This window comes from Astatotilapia calliptera, unplaced genomic scaffold (genome assembly GCF_900246225.1).
Source record: "Astatotilapia calliptera unplaced genomic scaffold, fAstCal1.2 U_scaffold_2, whole genome shotgun sequence".
NCBI classification, from domain to species: domain Eukaryota; kingdom Metazoa; phylum Chordata; class Actinopteri; order Cichliformes; family Cichlidae; genus Astatotilapia; species Astatotilapia calliptera.
The window spans coordinates 845,160-867,908 of NW_020535729.1; the positions used below are offsets into that span (position 1 = coordinate 845,160).

At 42.1% G+C, this 22,749-nt stretch overlaps 2 protein-coding genes across 2 annotated transcripts; one reads left to right on the plus strand and one right to left on the minus strand.

Annotated features, from left to right (window-relative positions):
• Nucleotides 1-148: 148 nt before the first annotated feature.
• LOC113017739 (piwi-like protein 1) lies at nucleotides 149-14,491 on the minus strand. The gene is given in 22 exon segments (XM_026160848.1): nucleotides 149-189; nucleotides 235-361; nucleotides 2,737-2,884; nucleotides 3,001-3,126; nucleotides 3,414-3,567; nucleotides 3,652-3,722; nucleotides 3,887-3,990; nucleotides 4,344-4,544; nucleotides 4,784-4,856; nucleotides 5,016-5,203; nucleotides 5,283-5,397; nucleotides 5,766-5,883; nucleotides 6,229-6,355; nucleotides 6,627-6,735; nucleotides 7,091-7,288; nucleotides 7,678-7,758; nucleotides 7,973-8,094; nucleotides 8,401-8,615; nucleotides 8,718-8,824; nucleotides 9,114-9,241; nucleotides 10,373-10,472; nucleotides 14,349-14,491. Coding segments are annotated over 21 exon segments (2,622 nt in total). The 5' UTR covers nucleotides 10,442-10,472; nucleotides 14,349-14,491.
• A 623-nt stretch (nucleotides 14,492-15,114) lies between these two features.
• Nucleotides 15,115-16,527, plus strand: LOC113017765 (nuclear factor 7, ovary-like). The gene has a single exon (XM_026160881.1). The coding sequence runs from the start codon at nucleotides 15,130-15,132 to the stop codon at nucleotides 16,525-16,527; it is 1,398 nt and encodes a 465-aa protein (XP_026016666.1). The 5' UTR covers nucleotides 15,115-15,129.
• The last annotated feature ends 6,222 nt before the right edge of the window (nucleotides 16,528-22,749 follow it).

Below are 22,749 nucleotides of genomic sequence, written 5' to 3' on the forward strand. Positions count from 1 at the left end.
TCGTTTGTTTGTTTGTTTTTGTATAGAATGTTATAAAAAAAATAAATCAGTTATAATCAAGTGGAGTGAGTGGAAAGACACAACATATTTACACGTGAAGCAATATGTTTCACAACTAAATGGGATCAGCTGCTCATCAATGGTGACATTAGGCCCAGGGATGTAAAACAGGGGCAGGTGGTGCACACACTTATCCCACACTGTCCTGATGGCAGCTAGCTTGTCTCTCGAGCTGGTCTGTCGTCTCGGTTATCATAACGGATAATCCTGGAAATTTTGTGGAAATTTTGTGGATGCTCTGACCAACAAGGAAAGCCAACTTGTGGGCGTACTGGCAGGGAGCAGGCACTCTGATGATCCCCTGAAGCACAAAGAAAAACAATCAGGCATGACCAACACAATGCCAAAGTCAGTGACATTTACACAGTCGGGGAAAATTATTTGATCCCTGCTGAATTTATGCGTTTGCTCACTTACACAGAAATGAAGTCTAATTTTTAATGGCAGTTTTATTTGAACAAATACAGAAAAAAAACCATTATATCAGAGTTGTGAATGGATTCACATGTCACTGAGTGAAAAAAAGTATTTGATACACAAGTAAAACACAAGTGGGTACTTTGTGAAGGAAGTCTTGGCCAGTACAGCCGTATAGTCTGTCACCAGGTTTGCACACATCTCTGGAGTGATTTTGGCCGGGTCCTTTTTACAGAAACTAAGTCCTTTAGGTTTCTCAGTTGCCACTTGGGAACTCAAAGCTTAAGCGCCCTCCACAGGTTTTCTATACAATTGAGGTCTGGAAACTGACTAGACCACTCAATGACCTTAATGTACTACTTCTTTGGCCAGTATGTTTTAGGTCATCATCATGCTGGAAGACTGATTCGGACTAGGGTTGCCACGATTAGTCGACTATCAAAATCGCCGCCGACGACTAATTTAATAGTCGACGCGTCGTTTGAAGCTTTGTAAGATCCCAAAAGACGCAGGAATAAGTAGTAGTATTTAAGGGTGTAATAACAGACTGAAACAGAAGATGGCAGCACTGCATGTACAAGGATGCCAGCTGCCGTTAAACCTTGAAGAGGAAGCCTTGTCCCAGAATTCGTAGCGCAGCCCTGCTCAGTTTCCAACAATGGCGGCAGCTAGTTAGTTTTAATATTACTCTTATTATTCTTTCTGGGTCACAAAATAAACGTTTAACATATTTTCAGGCGAGAATGTAGCTGTGTAAACCTCAAATATCTGCTCAGTTTATCAAGACACCACATATTTTCAAAAGCGCTCCGACGTTTTTGGAGATGTCTGTTACCCACTAGCTCGATAGCGAGCCGGGGGCTAGGCTAACTAGAGCCATGAGAACACCGGACTCCCAGCAAATCGTTTTCAAAGCCAACGCCGTCTTTCGCTACTCAGGTTAAACATATATAAGTCAGTTCGATAACTTAAAAATGTTATCGTTTGGCTTTTTTTTGTTAGTATTTTATTTGTTCCTGAGTAAATCGGTTTGGCTGAGATTAAAGTTATAGTTTTTACACAGCTGAATAAACATCAAGCAGACAACTGATTATCAGGAGTGTGAGATGAATATACTCCGGTGTCCTGTTATATTTTAGATAGCAAGGAGCAACGGCTGAGTTTATTAAACTCCACCGAAACAATCTGCAGATTTCATTAAACTTTAATAAACTATCATCTAGTCTTTATCTTTAGTTAGCACAAACCATAAACACTTAAAGCTGTAAACTAATGATAGTTATATAAGAGCAGATGCTGCTGGTGCAATAAGCGGTACGTTTTACGTCCAATCGATGATGATCTGATTAGTCGACTAATGGCAAAAATAATCGGTGACTAGTGGACTATCAAAATAATTGTTTGTGGCAGCCCTAATTCGGACCCACCTTTAGTCTTCTGTGCTCTTATCGGAAAAACACCTCCAAAGTACAAAGTTTCCACCTTCATGTTTGACTGCAGAGATCATGTTCTTTGGCAATACTCTGCATTTCTTGTCCTACAAATACAGCGGGTGGAGCTGATGCCAAAGAGCTCAATTTTGGTTTCATCTGACCGCAGCACTTTCAAAGCCTTCTCTAAATCATTTAGTTGTTCACTGGCGAACTTAAGATGGGTGTGCCATGTGCCTTCCTGGTGTCCGTAGTCCCAGCTGCCTTCAGATCTCTAACAAGCTCCTGGCATGTAGTTTTGTGCTGATGACCACCTTTCTTGTGCACCCCATGAGCAAAGATCGTATGTGGAGCTCCAAACCGAGGGCAACTGATGGTCCTTTTACATTTCCAGATAATTGCACCAGTAATTGTCACCTTCTTACATCCCATTCCCCGTTTGTCCTTTGACAGCTCTTTTTCAATTACTGAAAAATATAATTAATTGAAGAAATTGATTCTGTAGACAGGTGTGCTTTATAATTAGACACTCTTGAACTCACTGATTGTAATTTGCCAATTGGAGTCAGAATTCTGGCTGGGTTGTAGGGGATCAAATAATTATATCACTCATTGATTTTTGACTGATATTCTCCCTCCATTAAAATTAAATTGTATTGCTTTGTATATTTTTAAATTAGAGTCGATCATTCAAAAACGTCATCATTTAATGAAAACTCCTTAAAAACACTGAGGAGAAAGACGCCTGATTATGAGCGGTTTAGATGAAGACAACATTTTCAGTGTAGAAAGATTTCTACTCAAAAAGGTCACTCTGATGCCAGCCTACCTGCCAGTTGTAGTACATGTGGCAGAGCTTGTAGGTGAGCCGCTGCATGTGATCTGGCTTGAGTCCACTGGTGTCATACACGACATTGTAGTGGGTTGGTGAGACACTCCCACTGCGAACAGCCTGGCTCACAATATAGAAGTCATACCTAGAAAACAAACGTGCAACAGTACTGTCACAATACAATTGCTCCTATGTAAATATCAAAAGACCGTTAACAGCTAAAAACAACAAAACCCCCGCCACCCTCAAAACAAGACGTACCACTCTGGCCGGGTGACCTCTACGTCAACGATGGTGCCAGGAGGAGGATTGGACACCTTGCCATTTATGTGGGCGAAAAACCTGCTGCTTATGTGCTTCTTCACCACCACCACACTCAGCTTTGGGCTACAACAAAAAGACAGAGGCTCTGGGAAAACCTGACACTTCTACTAAATAATCTCAACTTTGTTCTTTAGATGCTCAGGAATAAATACTAACAGCACTACAAAAACGTCCATGTTCCAACCAGTCATTTTACTTTACTGTCCTTACAATTCTCAAATCAAAGGAAGGAATCATGTATGACCATTTGTATTATCAATAACCCCACAGTGCAAATTTAACTGCCTCTGAGGGCAACGGTTTTTAGACATTTAAAAAACACCATAACCGTTGGAGATGTAAAAACTCACTTGTAGTCTTGCCCCATTGACTTGATGGAGTCCATGATCTGCTGAACCTCATAGTTCACCACACTGTGCAACTGCCCATCCCCCACTCAGTCTCGGTAAACGATGATGCGTGAAGGCAGACAGCCATTGAACCTCAAATACTCTTTCAGGGCAGCTGGAAAACAAAGTGTTAAGACAGTTTCTGAGATCCTCTGTGTATTTAAAAGTAAAAGTTTTTGAAATGACAAAAGAAACTTGCCACTCAAAGTCTTCTTCAGCTCATCCATGATCTCCTGACCTTTGTGTTGCAGCACACACTTTGAGAACCACCTTGAAAAACATCTGAATCATTAACTGTACTATTGCATTTAAAGGCTGGGAAACCACACACACACACAAAAGGCCAAGTGAGGCCTTGTTTGCACATGTTGAACATAACCGAGAGCATTGCACTGCTCCCAGTGTGAATTCCCACCTCAGTTACAGAAACCAACCTGCTCATGCTTTGGTTGAGACTGGCCACTAGAGCACCAATAGACCTTTTCCCAGCAGCGGTGTCATGGTAGCAGTCGATGCCCACGATCATCAGCTGTTTGAGCTGCACAAACATGACAATATCACAAGGGGTTGCCACAGCAGGTAGCTCCAGATGTATGACTTAGCAGATTTTCTTTCTTTTTCTTAATGTTGGACAGCTACAGAACCATAGATGATTTCTGCATCTCCAGAGATCAAACTGGGGATCTATTTTTAAGAAGTCATCCCAAGGACAGTCAGAGGCATTGTGAACCCAATCAAACCAGTTTTGGATGAAAGGAGAAAAAAAAAAATACATTCTCATCTAAAGCACCAGAAAGTTTCATCAATTCAAAAGTTACTACTCTTTGCTTTCCAAAACACCTTAAACTTTAATCTCTGACATCTGAAGTATTTAGTTTGTGTGGGACTTACAGGGATTTCCACACTCCAGAGTTCCCCTCCCATCTTGCAAGCCATCTGCAGCGCAATCTTTGTAGCTATAGTCATGAGTGCCTGAGGTCGGCTGAGGGTACGGGCCACCACACACTGGCTGGGAGTGGGGCAGTCCACACAAAGGAACTTCTTAACGCTGTCATACTTATCCTTCCTGTTGTTGGGGAGGACTACCACCACCTAACAAACAGAAACACCCTGAGGTCTGGTACCGCTTTGGGAAACGTCAAAATTAAGATCCCTGATGACAAAAATGCATTGTGACATAACTACAATACACTGACCTGCAGTTTCTGTCAGTTATAAAAAAAATGGCTGCAATTCGAGCATTTAAATGCAAATGTGGTTCATAAAAAACATTTTAGACCTGAAAACTGAAAAGTAAATGTACAAGTGTGTGCACTTCACACATCACCAACCATCTCTATCTGGGGTCCGACACTGTGCCGCAGGGCTGCGAGGAGAGACTCCTGATGATCTTCATACTGTATCCTACAGAAAAACAAGGATGCACGATAACGTTTGTGAATTAAAAGACAAGAAAAAAAAACCTACAAGTGTTACAGTCAAAAACTTCACTTTACATACATGACAGTCCATTGTGATAAAAAAAAAATGTGTTGCAGAAATACTTAAAAGTGCTAAACTCACATGACAGGTTTTCCCATGGCGATTCCCAGTGGGCCTGAGACTCTGCTGAGGGTCTGTAGAAGAGAACTGGCTTCATTGCCGTTACGACGGGTGTGAAAGAGGAGCCAGTTGTTCAAGGGAGGAGCGCTTATCACAGCTTATCCACGCATCTCTTTGGCCCAGTCAGCGGCCCAGGGGTTGTAGTCATACTATGTGATAATTATATTAAACATATTAAACAAGCCCTTAAATGTATCTGTTTAATTAACTGAGAAGAAGAAATTATACCGATCTTGACCCCTGGTAAATCCTCTCCACAGGGAGGACTCTGCCAGCCAGATTTAGAAGTTGCTTATCAAAGCTGAGTCCCCACTTATCCAACTCGGCTTGCGCGTCAGCGTTCCTGTGAAATAATTTAAGCTGTAAATCAAAGCCAGGAATCTTACAGACAGAACATAATGACGAAGAAATTTGCAGTCAACTTTTGAGTATATTATCAGAACACCCAAAGTGTGTCTGAGATGAAGACAACTTCTAGGGAAAAAAAAAAAAAAAAAAATCAGAGCTTTAATTGTCATAATCAATTGAAAATATATGCCTCAAAAATCACCTCTCCTCTTAAGCACAGTATAGATGTGACAAGTCCAGTGTTAACACTAAATCATTGTTTTATATATTATTGCCTAGCTATTAAAGACCACCTAGGCAATAACTCAAAACAATCCGTTTATTTCTATTCTGATTGTGATTATACTAGTGACTGTCACCTACCTCTGTATATTAGTGATAAATCTGTTGAGGCGTCCCTCCCTCTGCTCTGGGGTCAGTCTGGTGTGGGTACTCAAGTCCTTCATGATGCTGAAATCAGCCCGCATCTTATCAGTCAAGCCTGTTAAACACAACCAATCAAAATGTAAAATATCAAATTCCTATAAAAAGTTAGTTCTAATAAAACAACTTCCTTATAAAACACATCTGAGGCCAATGTTTCAGGTATCAGAATAAACAAACTAAATACCTTCTTGTGGATTACTATTAGTGACTCTAACTGCAAACATTTCTGACTTGTACCTTGTTGAAAGTGGTACATACATGTTTGTAAGATTAGCATTGTAACTTTAATGCAGACGGACTGAGGTCCTTAGACGTGAAGCGTATATTTACAGATGCCTGCAGATGAACAAAGAGGCACATTTATCCGAAAAGGGCCAAACGGCACAGAATAAGGTTAAACCTGTTAGGTAGCACAGCTCTGGGATAAGCATGGCTGGACCAGGAGGTGGCGCTCCAGCAGGACCCATCTTCTTCACATAGCTGATCAGCAGCACCTGGTTTTCATCAGTGATGTCCAGGCCATATTGCTAAGAACAGGAAGTATAAATATTTGAGTGTGGACTGAAACTGAGGCAATTTACCATAAAGTTACTACTTGCAGCACTTTAAAAACTTTGCACCAGTGACACTAAATGCAAATTCTTTCTTAAATTTTGCACAATCTGAATTTTAGCCCTTTAAATAGTTAGATAATTTTAGCTCCATGTGCTGCATTTCTTATATTTGCCTTTGCCAGTAATTGTCCATGTAATGAGAACTTGAGGTTTTTTTTTTTAATGTTGAGTGCACAATACCCACACTCTTGTAGTAGTTCTTAAAGGAAGTGTCAGCATCTCCCCTCTTGAATGTGTTGCTGGGAGTGTGATCCCAAGCAATACCATCAATCCGGTAGGTTTTGTTGTTGTACCTAAACATTGGAAATAAACACTAGTAAGTCACATATGATTACACATAAGCACTGTGAAACTAATGCATCAGCGCACAGGTGTCGAACTCTAGGCCTCGAGGGCCGGTGTCCTGCAGGTTTTAGATGTGTCCTTGATCCAACACAGCCAATTTAAATGGCTAACTTACTTCCTAAACATGTCTTGAAGTTCTCCAGAGGCCTGGTAATGAACTAATCATTTGATTCAGGTGTGTTGACCCAAGGTGATATCTAAAACCTCCAGGACACCGGCCCTTGAGGCCTGGAGTTCGACACCCCTGCATTAGAGTGATACACATCACAAGTACAAAAACAAGATGCTAAATGCAAATCTTACTTGGTGAGGATTATGAGCCCGACAAGCTCCTTCTCACAGATCTCAGTAAAGCGTTGACTTCCACATTGCTGCCTCAAGTTGACCATAAAGTCGAGGACTGTCTCACTGCGCAGCACCTTGTGGCTCACGTCAGTGCACATCATGATACAGGACTCGTACTGCAAGATGTTGGTGGTGTACCCTGGCCAGATGGTCAACCTAGCATAAAATTTTAAATAAATACAAATAATAATAATTTTTTTAAATTACGTAATTTCTAAAACAGTTAAGAATACATTGCTTTTACTTTGACATTTATGAGGAGTTTAAAAGTTTCAGATCTAACCGACACCATCAGGTTTTAGAGGAAATTGTTTTAGCTCGTAATGTTTTTTTAAATACCTGTTGATAAGCAAATACCCCCCAAACCCTTTTCATCTGGCAACTATGCCAGGCACATGGGGGCAAAAACTGTGAGGACTTTGCCTGCAGACGGTCGATGTTACTGTGTACTGAGAAAAAGTTCATTCATGTTGATACATATAAAAACTTCTGCAGTTAATGTTAGGCCTTAAATTTTAATATAAGAAAAAACAAAAGAACTATACTTGTGCTGTGGGATGTTAAGGGGATCACTGGGGCTGTAGTAGTTGCGTCCAATCTGCTGCATGTTGAGAATTCTCAAAATCCTGTAGACATTAAAGCTTCCAGTCATCAAAAATACTTTGGTGAGTTGTACCAACGTCAAAATGTTTGCAATTAAATGCAACTATTTACTTTACCGATCAACAACCGTTAACTACGAATCAGTTGCAAATCACTTCATTCAATTGGCAGATGCATTGGAAAAATTTTGCTGCGCATCACTTTTTAAAAAGAAGCTCTGAAAGGTGGAAAGCTTACCTTCGGAATATGATATTGTAAAACTGAATGCACACTGGTGAAGAGGGTGGCAGTTCATTCGTCAGGGTGATTGTTATCTGAACCTTCTCTCCATTTCTGGTCTCGCTACAGACCACAGTCTCCTAAACACGAGATAAGAGGAAAATCCAGGCTTGTCAAAAGACCACAACTTTCCAAGCCACCAAGCAACGCCTTTGTCAACTCCTGTGCCATCTATAATATAACAACTACTACTTTGAAAGAATTACAGGAATTCAGTGTTTTGCAATCAATAACTCCGATCTCTCAAGAGATTAACACTAACCTGATCATTCAGGCTGACTGATTTATGGAAACCAACTTTTTTTACAATGATAACGAACAGGCAATTCCATCTGCGTGCACAAACACTTTCTTCATAACGCGCGATGTTTGGAGCATCACAGTACCTTGCTGTGCAATCTGTTCGGCAGAAAAAGCAGAGCTCCATCGAAGCTCCGTGCTGAGCCGAGTGTTTCCTCGTGCTGGAAGAGGAGCGCAGATCTCAGGCGTCGCGACTCCATTTGTGGTTTGAAGTCCACATGGTACTGATACAGAACCCACTGAGGGCGGGACAGGATGCGAAAGAAGTTTGCGGTCAGCTGAATGGGATTACCAGTTACTCCTGAGGAAGTGAACACACACAGAATTTTAGTAGTAATTTTCAAACCTCAACACAGATTACAGAAAGTTACATTTGGCATCGTTTCGATTTAAAACTACTGACCGCATTTGGATTCCTTCACATGCTCCATTGCCTGCCTCGTGTTAACGCCTGCATCATGAAAATCCCGGCGGCGTCCACCTCTTTCTCCAAGCTTTACCTGCTGAAATCTGTAGAAGAGCTAATGAAAACAAGTGAAGACTGTTAACAGTCCACATGCACTAATATGAATGTAAAAAACAACAAGGCAATAGTGTTGGTCTACAAATATATAATCTGCATTTTACATTTCTAGCAATGCACAGAAAGTGTTATCGAATCGGACTGCCTTATTTCTTTCCACAATTAGAAGAGATGGTTTCCTCTGCAGTGCAGTCCTCATCAGTTTACATTTTTAACTTTACTTATAAATGGAGTAAAGAAAGGACAAACAAAGATATTTAACAGAAGAAATGTAGCTCGACTTTTTGTTTGACTGCACCTTCTGCACTGAAGGGTCCTGGAGCACCTTTCTGCCTCCCTCTACCACCCAGGTCCCCCGCCTCTGGGGGAGGGGCAGCTGCTGGTGCCGGCTCTTGGGCCTGACTCTTGAAGAAAGAAACAAAACAAAAGGAAGGTTGGAGAAGTGACGTCGCTTTAAGCATGGTCATTCTTTTCACAAGAAGGAACTTAACTCTGCAGACACATTTTTGACAATTACTTTTAATGTGCGCATCCAAGAATGAGATAAATATACCAGAGAGAATGTTTTCCCTTTACATTTTCCACAGCACATTAATGCTGCAAGTTCTCAGTATTTTCTGTAGTAAATAAAGAATTACGCTTGGAAAACGTTTTTCACACCTCGGCTTGTTTCTGCATTTTATGCAACAGGGTGAGACAAAATTATGTAAAATCATTTTAATCTGGAAAAATTCAGATTTAAAGTCCAACTTTAGAAATGACTGCCACTGTGTGCCGTTTCACTTTTAACAGGTGAGAAGAACAATTACGTTCTGTAAATGAAATGCGGAGCATGTTTTATGCACTACATGTCTTTTTCAAAGAGTATGGGCAATGACAACAGTGAGTCCTGTGGATAATGGAGAGAATTCCCACGGTGACAAAAAAAAAAAAAAAAAAATGCAGAAATGCCGTCCTGACACATAATTTCTCTTCGTTTCATGACTCACTTCTATTTTATTTATACAGAATGGGTTAACAGCTAATTCTTTCAAGGTATTTTATATAGTGAGGTAGATCTTGATAATACAAGCACAAAAACAAATGGAGCAACCCTGCTGGTGCGTGTTTGAGGCAAATTTCAGTATAGAGGGAAAAATACTGGCAGTCGGCACTGCCATCCCTCAACCTTTTAACTCACATGGTACCAATTTGAAAAGCCTAGATGATTTCCTTCTCCAGTTTTGAATTCACAAACTTGTCCAGTGCGCATGCCCAGCAGTGTGAGGACATCCTATAAGCCTTTTCCGTGTGAGGGGTACAAAAGAAATAACAAAAAAACCCATAATAACTTGTTGGCATTACAGATACAGACCACTGGGTAATATAAGGCTTGGCACAGTAAATATCAGCCTGTTGTCTTTTTTCTATCGGCCATGCGGCCTAAGCTGTATGCACCACTGTCCCCTGCTGAATCAAAGTAGTTAACCAGCGTGTAACGGGAATATGATTTTTTTTAAAGGATTATTTAACTGTAAATTCAAAGGTGTCCTTACCGCTCCAGGTGCTGCAGTCTCCTGCCCACGCGCTCTTCCTCTGGATCTCGCTCGTGCTCTGCCAGTCATTTTCGCCCCCTCTCTGATGAAAAGCGATACTCTAAATTTTCAGCGATTAAAAAAATCCAATTAATTTTTGCCAACCAAAATTTACCGTTGCAAAAACATCAAGGCCCTCTACTTTTACCCCGCCGCCATTTTGTGATCAAGTAGCATCGTTAAACCTGATGCTAGCTAATGACCACATGCTAACGAGAAACCCGATTTTTGTGTACGTTTGTTTTACAGAATAAAATGTGACATTCTTGTTTGCACATTAATTGCATGCGTTATCCAAGATTTTGACTTTAAATTGTAGCGTTTTTTGTCAAATAAATACAGACCAATGCGTTAGCTAATTAACATCTGCCCATTAACGGTAAGGCTATCATTAATCGATTTCAATATCAACCTTAAGAGTCACTCTCAATATTTACAGTGTCGTTTTCAACACATGTTGTATGATATTAACTAAGAATACTCACTTTATATTATTTTTTCCAACCGTCCTAACTTTCCCTTACAGCAGGTGTGCCGGTCAAAGAGGAAAATGAAATGTGCACAATGTACTTATAGGCCGCATCACTGAAAAAATTAATACGCCACTGAGTTTCATCGACTTTCTCAACAAACGTCTTGATATTAAATAATGTATTTAATCCACATATCAACCATATATTATAAGTATATTATAATTATATCCGAGCAAAACGGACCCGACCATGACGGGATACCTGTAATTACAAAATGCACCCCCCCCCCCCCCCCCCGAACTATGTTTTTAAGCGGAGTGGTGTCGTAGATAAATACAACAAAATAAATCTAGTACCGGGCCCTATTTCAGGAAGCCGGTTTAGTGCAAACTCTGAGTAAGTATACCCTGAGTTAACGAAAACTCTGGGTTTTCAGTTTCACAAAGCGAGTTTAGATTCATCCTGAGTGAGTTACTATGACGACACACTCCGTGAAGCTAACCTGCCCCCTAGCAGGTTTACTTCAACTAACCCTGACGTTCTCCGCCTCTGTGTCGGAAACCTGACTGTATAAGTGTCAGACATGGCGTGCCCCTTCCTTGAAGAGCCAGTAGATGTTGAAGCCCAAATTCTCCGCAGAGCTCTCCGCCGGGAGAGTGATTAGAGCGCGTTTGGACATTTTATCATTTCCTGATGATTTTCTGTGTGAACGTTACAGTTTTTCAGCACAATCTATAATTTATTTGGATAACATCTTCAGGCCTAATATTGCTCATGTGACACATCGCGGACATTCTCTCAGTTCTGTACATATTATTTGTATTGCACTTCGGTTTTTTGCAAACGGGAGCTTCCTGTATAATATTGGTGACGCTGAGCACGTTTCCAAGGCTACCGTCTGTCGGGCAGTCAGGAATGTTACAGTTGCACTGAAACGTCTCCTGTACTCGTCTGTGGTGTTCCCCGGTCACAGACCCACAAGATTTATCAAAGAGGGATTCCACAAAATTGCAGGTATCAGGATGAACAAAACTTAATTTATGATGTGGTGATACTTGAACTACTACTTAAATTTTACATTTATTTTCAGGGTTCCCAGGCGTGATTGGCTGTACAGATGGCACTCACATTCCAATCATTGCTCCTTCAGTAAATGAAGGAGACTATGTGAACAGGAAGTCTTTCCACAGCGTTAATGTGCAGGTACATAGTTCCCTGTAGCATTTCAAACTAACAAATTATTTCATCATAGTAATGGATGCTAATTTGTGTTCTCTGCACTGTGAAGATCATATATGATGCTGCCAACATTATCACAAATGTGGAAGCCAAGTGGCCAGGCTCTGTGAGTGGTGGTGGTGGAGGACCCCCACCTGTTTTTCGGGCCTCCGCTCTTTTTCTAGTGGCCATAACGGGTCACATTTGAGCATACAGAGTAAGCAAATATGTACTTGTAATGTGTTCAGATAATTTCAATAAGTGCTTACAGAAAGAAAATTAATGTAGCCTCTAACTGCAATTGATTTACATGGGACAAACAGACCAAGCACTATGGCTCATAATACAATTACACCTTACCTGTTTGGACTATATTTTTATATTTCATTTTTACTTGCTGCCAGGAACGTTTGGGGCCTGTTGGGTTGCACCTGCGCTCACATCACATCACAAAATAAAATGTATAAAAAATAAAACAAAATAATATATAATAAAATAACGTGTTAAATGGGTGGAAATCCCTAGATCAATGTTTAAATTAACACTCACGCATTGACTCTGTCGGCTATGTTTTGCCATGCATGCTCCCTTTCTTTTGCAGCTGAGGCTGTGTTACTTTTTTTCCGCAAAATTTGCATGTTATCGGCATATGCTGCCATCAGAATTTCAGCCTCAAGCGCTGTAAGATACATTGACCGCGCCTTCTTTCCCTCCGTCTCCATGGTGACTCGCTTAATCTGTGCTCCACTAATCAGGGCTTTATGTATCCTCGTGCGCGCGCTTAACTTGGGGTTAAAGCAACTCCGCGTTGATTGAACTACTTGTTATCAGCCTTTCTGAAACCGAATATTCCGAGTTGGACAGTTCGGGGTTACTCAACCCTGCGTATCGTTTTTCACTCTGAGTTTTCTAAACCGGCTTCCTGAAATAGGGCCCCGGTACCGAAAAAAAGAAAACTTATTCATAACACACGTGAAAAGACCAAGGAAAACAGAGTAAACGATAACAACATAACCCTGAAAACTATACATTTCACACCACAATAATGTCACATGCCCTTTCTGGGGTGACCCTGAGTCTTTGAAGGCACTGGAACCGGGCCTTAAGCATTCCGATAGTCATTTCAACTCTGGCTCTTGTCCTGCAATGAGACAGATTATATCGCTGCTGTGGGCCCGGTTCAGGGTCAGGGTAAGGGGTAAGCAAATAGGGTAAACATGGATACCCCCTATCACCAAGCAAGTAGCCAGTGAACTCTCCTAAGACAGAAGGATACACTTCAGTTCAAATGTCCCTGAAGCAATTGGTCTTTATATATTTTAAAGTATTTTCAACTCACCATGTCCAAATTTTGTGCTCAGTGTACATTCACGGAATATTTGTGAGTCATGGACAGGGCCTGGCCGCTTGGCTTCCACATTTGTGATCATGTTGGCAGTATCATATATGACGTGCAGATGAAGTAGATGATACTCTTGAGCTTGACCTACTGCCTTGATTTGACACACTGTCGGATGGCAACACGTCATCATTAACATCATTCTGGGGATTAAGAGATGATTGAGGTTCTTTTCCAGTGTGCTCTCGCACCTCCACTTCTCCTCCCAGGGAAGTTTCCTGTGACTGTGCTTTGTCAGATGATGGCCTCCCCGAACGTTTATCAGTTTCAGAAAGCCATATCTTAACATCCTCCATAAACCCTTTATTGTATTTAGCGATGCTTGAGAACCATGTATTTTGTTTATCTTTCTCATCAAATGAGATTAGAGAAAGTAAAGATTCATGCAATGCACTGGCATCCTTAAACAGGTGTGTTAACTCATCAGACTGTTTTTTGACTTGTGAATGATTTTTATCATCTGTCATTAGCTCTTTAAGAGACATAATAACACTTCTCATTTTGTTTACATGCCTTTTCCGATCTGTTTGGATGGTTTCGATTTTGTTTGCAAGAGCTTTCTCAGTGAGGGAAATTAATCTTTTATCCTTTTCAGTTTTTCCAACAACAGATGCAGCCTGTGATCCACTCATTTTAAGCATTCAACATAAGCAGCATGCCAAAATCCAAAACAAAGGCAACAGCGATTCCTTCAAACTCAGTTGAACGCCTGCAGAGCCACAACTCACACACACCAAACCGAACAGCAAACGTAGCGGTGGGCGTGTCACAAAAACATCTTCGTATGGTCAGAATCCAAACTGCGTTCAAACAAACAACACGCAGCACAAAAACACAGTTTACATACCACCGTCGTCTTCTCCTTATCTGTCAGACTAGCCGATTTTATGGGTGTAGTGGTGGCGGTGTGTGGGCTCGCGTCGGCGTTTATTCAGCGCTGATTGCGGGACGCTCCATTGCCGTCTCACATTTTTGCTGACAAATGTTGGCGACTTTCAAGCCTTTGAGTCGCCGAGCAGCTGAATAGGGGAATAATGTTGACGTGCCCGCTGTTTAAAACGTAAGTCAAAGTTCCAAGTTAAAACTCCTTTATTTGTTATCAAATCCTTAAAATCCGTAGAAAAACAGTGATCAAAAAACATTCCAAGCTTGAGCGGTCAGCAAAAGTCGACTTCCCCCATCACCCACTCATTCACAAAATTTCCCTCGGGCCGTGAACAGGTGATATAGCAATCACTATTACCGACACCACGTGACCCAAAGCTACGCCTATCCACAACACCTTAGTTAAAAGTCAAACAGCAACATTTGTCTCCTCCCCTCACGTCACTCAAATGCGACAAACCAGGAAACAGGAAGTTCTTTGTCCTCAGTAAAGAGAGACGCACAGACGATCAGACTGAGCTCAGACCAAACTAGCAGCTTCCTCTGAGTGAGTCCAGCTACAGGAGAGAAACGTGGAAAACTCCAACACTGCTGCTTCAAGCTGCTGACGCTCCACACACTGAATGTGAGTTTGAGCAAAAACACGACTCAAAGCAAGTTTCAGTGAAGGTGGTAGAGGAGGGAGGGGAGCCAGGACTGACTGTACTTCCTGTCTGCTGTTTTCAGCTTCACTCACAGACTCAATGGCTTCCAGATCAGAGGAGGATCTCTGCTGTCCGGTCTGTCAGGAGGTCTTCAGAGATCCTGTTCTTCTGTCATGTAGCCACAGCTTCTGTAAAGACTGTCTGAAGAGATGGTGGAGAGAGAGACCAACACACGAGTGTCCAGTTTGTAAGGAAATATCAGTGAATGATCCACCTTTTAATCTGGCTTTAAGGAACCTGTGTGAGTCGTTCTTACAGGAGAGAGATCAGAGAGCTTCAGAGGCTCTCTGCAGTCTGCACTCTGAGAAACTCAAACTCTTCTGTCTGGACCATCAGCAGCCAGTGTGTGTCGTCTGCAGAGACTCAGAAAAACACACCAATCACAGAGTCAGACCCATCAATGAAGCTGCACAACAACACAAGAAGGAACTTCAGGAAACTCTGGAGCCCTTAAAGAAGAAGTTAAAGGTTTGTGAGGAAGTTCAAGTGAAGTTTGATCAAACAGCAGAACACATTAAGGTCCAGGCCCGACACACAGAGAGGCAGATTAAGGAGCAGTTTAAGAAGCTTCACCAGTTTCTAGCAGAGGAAGAGGAGGCCAGGCTGGCTGCACTGAGGGAGGAAGAGGAGCAGAAGAGTGGGATGATGAAGGAGAAGATGGAGGCTCTGAGCAGAGAGATAGCAGCTCTTTCAGACACAGTCAGAGCCACAGAGGAGGAGCTGAGAGCTGAAGACGTCTCATTCCTGCACAACTACAAGGCTGCAGTGGAAAGAGTCCAGCGCTGCCCCCTGCTGGATGATCCACAGCTGCCCTCAGGAGCTCTGATAGACCAGGCCAAACACCTGGGCAACCTGACCTTCAACATCTGGAACAACATGAAGGACATGGTCTCCTACACTCCTCTCATTCTGGACCCAAACACTGCTCATCCAGAACTCATCCTGTCTGAAGATCTGACCAGTGTGAGAGAAGGAGGAGGAGAGAGGCAGCAGCTTCCTGATAATCCAGAGAGGTTTGATCATTCCTGCGCTGTCCTGGGCTTTGAGGGCTTTAACTCACGGACTCACAGCTGGGATGTTGAGGTTGGAAACAGTACACGGTGGGCACTGGGTGTATTTGCAGAGTCTGTGCAGAGGAAGGGAAGCATACTGTCTGGATTATGGATAATAGGGTGCAGTTTAGGTATGTACTACACACTTTCACCATCAGCTCCTCTCACTGCTCTCTCAGTAGAGAAGAAGCTCCAGAGGATCAGAGTGAATCTGGACTGGAACAGAGGAAAGCTGTCGTTCTCTGATCCTGATACTAACACACACATACACACCTTCACACACACTTTCACTCACAGGATGTTTCCATACATATGGACTGTTGATGATGATGAAGTGAAGGTGTGTCCGTTGAAGGTGTCAGTGTCAGTGCAGCAGATGAGTTGAGGATGATGATGTTTCTAATGTTGTTTCCTGTCAGTGAGTTGAAGCTGTTAAACTGCAGCTGTCCTCCTGCTGCCTCGTTGTTCCAAAGCTCTTTGTTTCTCTTTTAGTTTCACTCTTTCTTTCTGTTTCTGCTGTCCACCTTTTCACATGGAAAATCATTTCACTGTTTCTCACTGAATGACTCCCCAAACTAGATTTGAAATTCTATCAAGTTTCTAATCATTACAAGTGATTCATGTTTCTATTTGATGTGTAAATGGAGATGATTTAGTTTGCTGGGATATGGACTGACATGTGTTGAATGGGAGGAGCAGTTTGTTGTTGTCTTCTTGTCTGTTTATGACAACAATAAATATGTTGTTGAAACAATGATTCATGTTTAACTCCATATATGAAATGTTTCTGATCTTTGAATTCTGTTTGATTAAAGACTTTCTTCATGACACAAATGAGATTTCAGTGTATTAATAGAACTAAATAAGCTCAGAGTTGAAAGGCTGGAGTATTATGTACGTGCTTCACTGTCAGGATCTTCAGGGGGATTCAAAGGGAAACATCAAACTGCTGTAATGAGATAAACTAGTTGGGCTGAACACACTTATCTGTAGTTTGTCTCCATCCAGGATCATCAGAATATAATGAACATGTGTGAAGAGCCACAAAATGCTGCTGCCCTCTCAGCATGATGAGCTCCAGCCTTTGTTAGCAGGACAACAGGAAACATGAGACAACTTTCAGAGACAGTAACCAACTGTGGCCACAAGATGGCAGCAGCTGATCTGAGATCCTTTATTGGACAGAAGGACTCTGCTCTGTGAAGTCATCAGAGAGACGGCCTTCACTCTGATAGATCTGACGTCATGTCTGCACTGCGATGATGAAAGCTGATAAACACATTGTTATTGATCCATGAAATCACCTCTGTCCTCTCAAGTGTAGCTGTTTACAGAGCTGAAGAAGTCCTTCATCATCAAAACAGACAAACATGTATTTCCTGTATTAAGTGACGTCATCCTCACTCTGACCTCTTACATACATTCTGTTCAGTTTTCCTGCTGCAGCAAAAAATGCTGCTGTTTGTCGATTCATTTCATTTATCTAAACTTTCAGCCACTAATTTTGCAGATTAAACAAACAGTTTCATTTAGTATGAACAAATCCTAATTTATAACAATAATAATGACAATAATAATGATAGTTTTATAAAGCACTTTCAATGTAGCAGTAGTAGTAAGTAATAAGTAGTGATGGGCAGATGAAGCCCCATGAAGCACTGGAGCTTTTCATCCAATTGGTTCACCCCAACGCGAAGCTTCATGAAGCTTCATTTGCTCTAGCAGGACACCTACTGGACGTAAAAATAATAGCTGGCATGAATTTGAAGAGTGTGGCATTTTGCACACAGCCTGTAAATATCAACAACAAAAGGAGTGTGTAACACATGTATATTGTAGTGATGGCAGTATACTGTGTATATTTATACTGGCAGTATGGAAAATGATTATTTGCGGCAAAGTTCAAACCGCTTCCTGAACCAGTCACGTGGTACAGCCGGGCAGCGAGGCTTCGGACGTCATCATTTTCAGCTCCTCCCATAAATGAAGCAAGCCTCGATACGCGCTTCGCGGAAACGCCCCCTCCATTACTCGACACACGCTCCGAAGCCTCGATACAGAACGTCCCATCACTAGTAATAAGGTAATAACTTCTTAAAGATCTAATCAAGACATTATTAAATGAACAACAAGAAACTTGTTTAGAGTGTGAATGTTACACAGAAAGCATTTAAACAAAAAATAAAACTGAACAAGGTATGTTATATAAAGTGTTGTAAAGGCTGAGATAGAAAAGAACCAGCCCAGTTAAAACATTGATAAGTAACAACCTGAGTAGAAGGTGGAGAAGTAACAGCTGTGGTTTTCAAAAGATGATTATTTCCTGGTGTCACAGAAGAAAGAGGCTAAGCAGCTGAATCTTGGACCTTTAAATCTAATAGTGTCATAGTCCTGGCTGGCCTGGAGTGTTCTTCCTTCTTTCTGTCTCTCTCCACCTCTTCACTCTTTCTATCTTTTTACTCTCAGGTGAAGTTGTGAACCATCTTTCCCTTGTTGGTCACACATGGCTCTTACAAGCTAGGTCCCTAACTTTTGCTAGCTGTTGAAGTTGTGGTATATCAGTGGTTAGAAATGCTATTATTGCTTTAGGGTTAGTTTAACACAAAGTCAGGACTGACCCGGGACCATTGCTGTGAGTCACACTACGCAGGGTAAAGGCCCTTTCACAGCGGACGTAGCATGCACTGCGCTCACCACTAAGAGCTGAGGATCCAAAATTTGTAGTGCTGGCTACGCTCTATGCTCTGTCATTTGTTTGTGTGGCAGCTCTGTGTGTACTAGATATGCCTGAATCTTGTTTTTGGAGTTTTACATTTGGGATTGACATGAACCATCAGCTGAAAGGAAGAAAAAATTGGGTAACAAAAACCAAAACAAAAAAACAATTGGGTCGTACTGGCAAGTTGAAACTCACACACAGCCAGGCAATTTGATTGTGGAGTTTTACAGGTAGGGTTTTGCTTTGTATATTTAATCAGGCCTTAAGAAAACAAAATGTAACTTCTTTTTATCTATAGATGCACAAACATAAAACCTTCAGACATTTTGGTTTGCAAGGTTAAAAAAGTTCACAACAACGCATTTGATTTACAAGTACAAAATATTTTTTACCATAACAAAGCCTGTTATCTCCTGGAAAAATGACTCAACATTCTTCCTTGGATTTCTGTGCTTCTGTGGATGATCAGCTCAATTCTCTGCTGCCCTTACCTGCCCAAACCCCGTGAAAGTTGATTAAAACACTCAAAAACAGGTGATCATCACTTTTATATGTTTAAGTGCATAGTGTGGATGATATCATAAGGCCTTGAGGCAATCAGATGTAAAACACAGTATTTATGATTTTTAAGTTGTAATGATTTCACCCGAACGCGACGGAAAGGTTCAATTACAGCCACTTCACAAGCGCATGGCACAACACAGAAGAGCCACCTCCACAGGACAAGACTCAGCAGTCCATCTGCATCTTAAGGATAAAGGACACTCTTTCGAGGATGCCAATGTTCACATTTTGGACAGAGAGGACAGATGGTTTGAAAGAGGAGTGAAAGAAGCCATCTATGTCCACTGTGAGCGACCATCTTTGAACAGAGGCGGGGGTTTACGACACCAACTCTCTGCCATCTATAATCCAGTTTTGAGATCCCTTCCCAGACGCCTTAACGCCCACTCACATCCTGGGCCATCTGACCTCAGGAAATCACACGATAGGGTGGGGCCAGGTTTCACAATGAGCTCACCCGAAACTCTGGCTGATTAGGACCCACACCCGCTTTCACACCTTGGCTCATGTGATTAGGTAGAAGATCATCAGGGGGTCCTTTGTCCCCCTTTGGGGGGGAACTCCCACTGGGATTAAATCTGGGACTCTCCACCATTTGACCTTAGAACTGAAGAAGCTTCTTGGATGAGAGGTGAAACGTCTTCAAGCAACTCAAGAAGTCCAGGCGGTTTTCTTTCCAAGCTCCTTAGTCTTATAACCAGTACATTTGCATAATGACTGAAACCAGCCCACTGAAGGAACAATGGACTGTGAGGTCAGTTCCTTAATTACAATTATGCAAATTCTCATGACCAAAACCCACTGATCAATGGCCATGAGTACCATTCACAGAGAGTTGGGGAATGGCTGCAATCACAGCATTGTAAGATGGTGAAAGATGAACCCTTTGGCCCCCTCCCAGATTCAGAGATGGTCTTTCCTTTTCACATAAATGTCCTCCTTGACTCCGCCCTCAAACCAGCGTTCCTCCCTGTCCAGGATGTGTACATCCACATAATTGAAAGAGTGTCCACTGGGCGGTAGGTTTAAATAGACTGCAAAGTCCTGGCCTGATGAGGTGGCTCTTCTGTGTTGTGCCATCCGCTTCGACAGAGGTTGTTTGGTTTCCCCGATGTATAAATCCTGGCAATCGTCCTGGCACTTAACAGCGTACACTAAGGCTACGTTCACACTGCAGGTCTTAATGCTCAATTCCGATTTTTTGATCAAATCCGATTTTTTTGTCTGCTCGTTCACACTACAAATAAAATGCGACAGCAAACGCTCTCTAGTGTGAACGCTCAAAGCGGCCCGCATGCGCAAAAGAAGATGTCACACACAACGCGCTCTGTTTAGACCCAGAGCAACAGTATTGTTTGACTGATGGCCCTTAATATAAAGACTTCGGTCTTCACGTTTCCCAATTTTTGCTTTAAGTTATTTTGTTATTTACATAATAATGTAAATAACCTAATAATGATCCTTATTGCCGTTTAAGAGAGGAGCGGTGCTTCAAAGGATAGCTGTAGATTTCTGTCAGAATCTGCAGATTATACAGTACAAATAAAATGTTTACGTTGTCTTCCCAACAGTTTCACTGACATCCACACTGGATGGCCAGGAAGCGTTCGCGATGTCTTCTCGGGCGCTTCTCTGGCGCTGATAATTGGCTTCAGTCTTGTGTCGGTGACGTAAAAGGCGGATTTAATGCGACTTGACCGTTCAAACAGCAGTCGCTTTCTAAAACATCGGATATGTATCGGATTCAGTACCACATACGAAAGTGACCCAGATCGGATTTGAAAATATCGGATTTGCGCCGTTCACACTGTCATAGCATGATCGGATATGGGTCGCATAGGGTCAAAAAATCGGATTTGATGTGCTTTCGCCTGCAGTGTGAACGTAGCCTATGTTACTCTGTTTGTGTCGGGGTGGACCAATTTTTGGCGCAGCTTGTTTTGGGGTTTAAAAGCCACAGAGAGTTTAGAAAAAATGCATCTCAACTGCTCCGATACTCCTGACACATATGGGATCACTGCAGGTTTTCGCTTGGGCAGCGGTTGTCCTTCTCTCCTGGATCGGCTGGAGCTTTCTTTAGGTGTCTTTCCAGCTTTGACAAAAGTCCAGCTTTTATCCACATTCACTCAGGGCCTTCTTGATGTGCTGTTCTTCTGCCTCCCTGGCCGCTGTGTCAGTGGGGATGGTATTCGCTCTGTGTTGTAGCGTCCTGATGACACCCAGTTTTTACCTAGTAAACATCAGCTTTTAGATGTCCCCCATTACTGATGGAAATCTCACAGTCTAAGAAGGCTAATCTGCCACTTTTCATATCCTCCCTGGTGAATTTCATGTGTCGGTCCACCTAGTTAATGTGATCCGTGAATTGTGGTATGTCCTGAGATTTGATTTTCACCCAGGTGTCATCCACATATCTGAACCAATGGCTTGGTGGTGTTCCAGGGTAGGATGGCAAAGCCCTCTTTTCCACTTCTTCCATGTACAAATTGGCCACAATTGGTGAACCTGGGAGCCCACGACACACCCATGTTTCTGCCTGTAGAACTGACCCTTGTATGTGAAATATGTGGAGTGAAACGCTTGGACACTGCCCCCTTAGCTCCAGGTGTGGGGCCCATCCACACTTTGATGGCCTTTCACGGGCCCCACACTTTGATGGTCTTTCATGGCCCCCCCATGGCAGGGGGGGCCATGAAAAGGAAAAAGACAAAACGCTTGGACACTGCTAGCGCCCACAGAAATGCAAAGCAGGAGATGAAGCATCGCTGAATATGTTTCCAAACCAACTTCATTCTAAGCCAAAGACAATAAATATGAAGAAGCATATCTTCCCTTTGGTTTCACCTGCACAAGTGCCAAGGTAGGTCTCCCCTGCAGGATTGGTTTTCCCTTCGTCGGGAGCACGTGCTGGGCTCTTCAAAACACGGACAAACAGGATCCCACATTCTTGATATTTAGTTCACAAACACTTCTCATAATGACTAACTACTCCTGACATGTTGGAGATGTTAGCTCTTTATACAGTAAAGTTACAGCGGGATACAAATAATATCAGGCTGATCCTGCCACGATTTGTTCCCTTGGTTCAAATCACGGACAAACAGTATCCTACAGTTGTTTATGTTTTTAAGCCCATTTTACACAGAGAGGCATTTTTTTAAAAATATATTGATAGCAATGTTGAATATTATTACACAGGGAAAAAACAACTACATGTAAAATAATTACACCATAACGCCTCTGACTTTCTAAATGGAGGCACAGTAACTGCGTGTGTGTGTGTAAGCATGTAAAACCTGAAGATAGTGACAAAATACTGTTAAT

Coding starts and splice junctions, on each gene's coding strand:
- LOC113017765 (XM_026160881.1), top strand. CDS start 15,130: ATGGCTTCCAGATCAGAGGAGGATCTCTGCTGTCCGGTCTGTCAGGAG.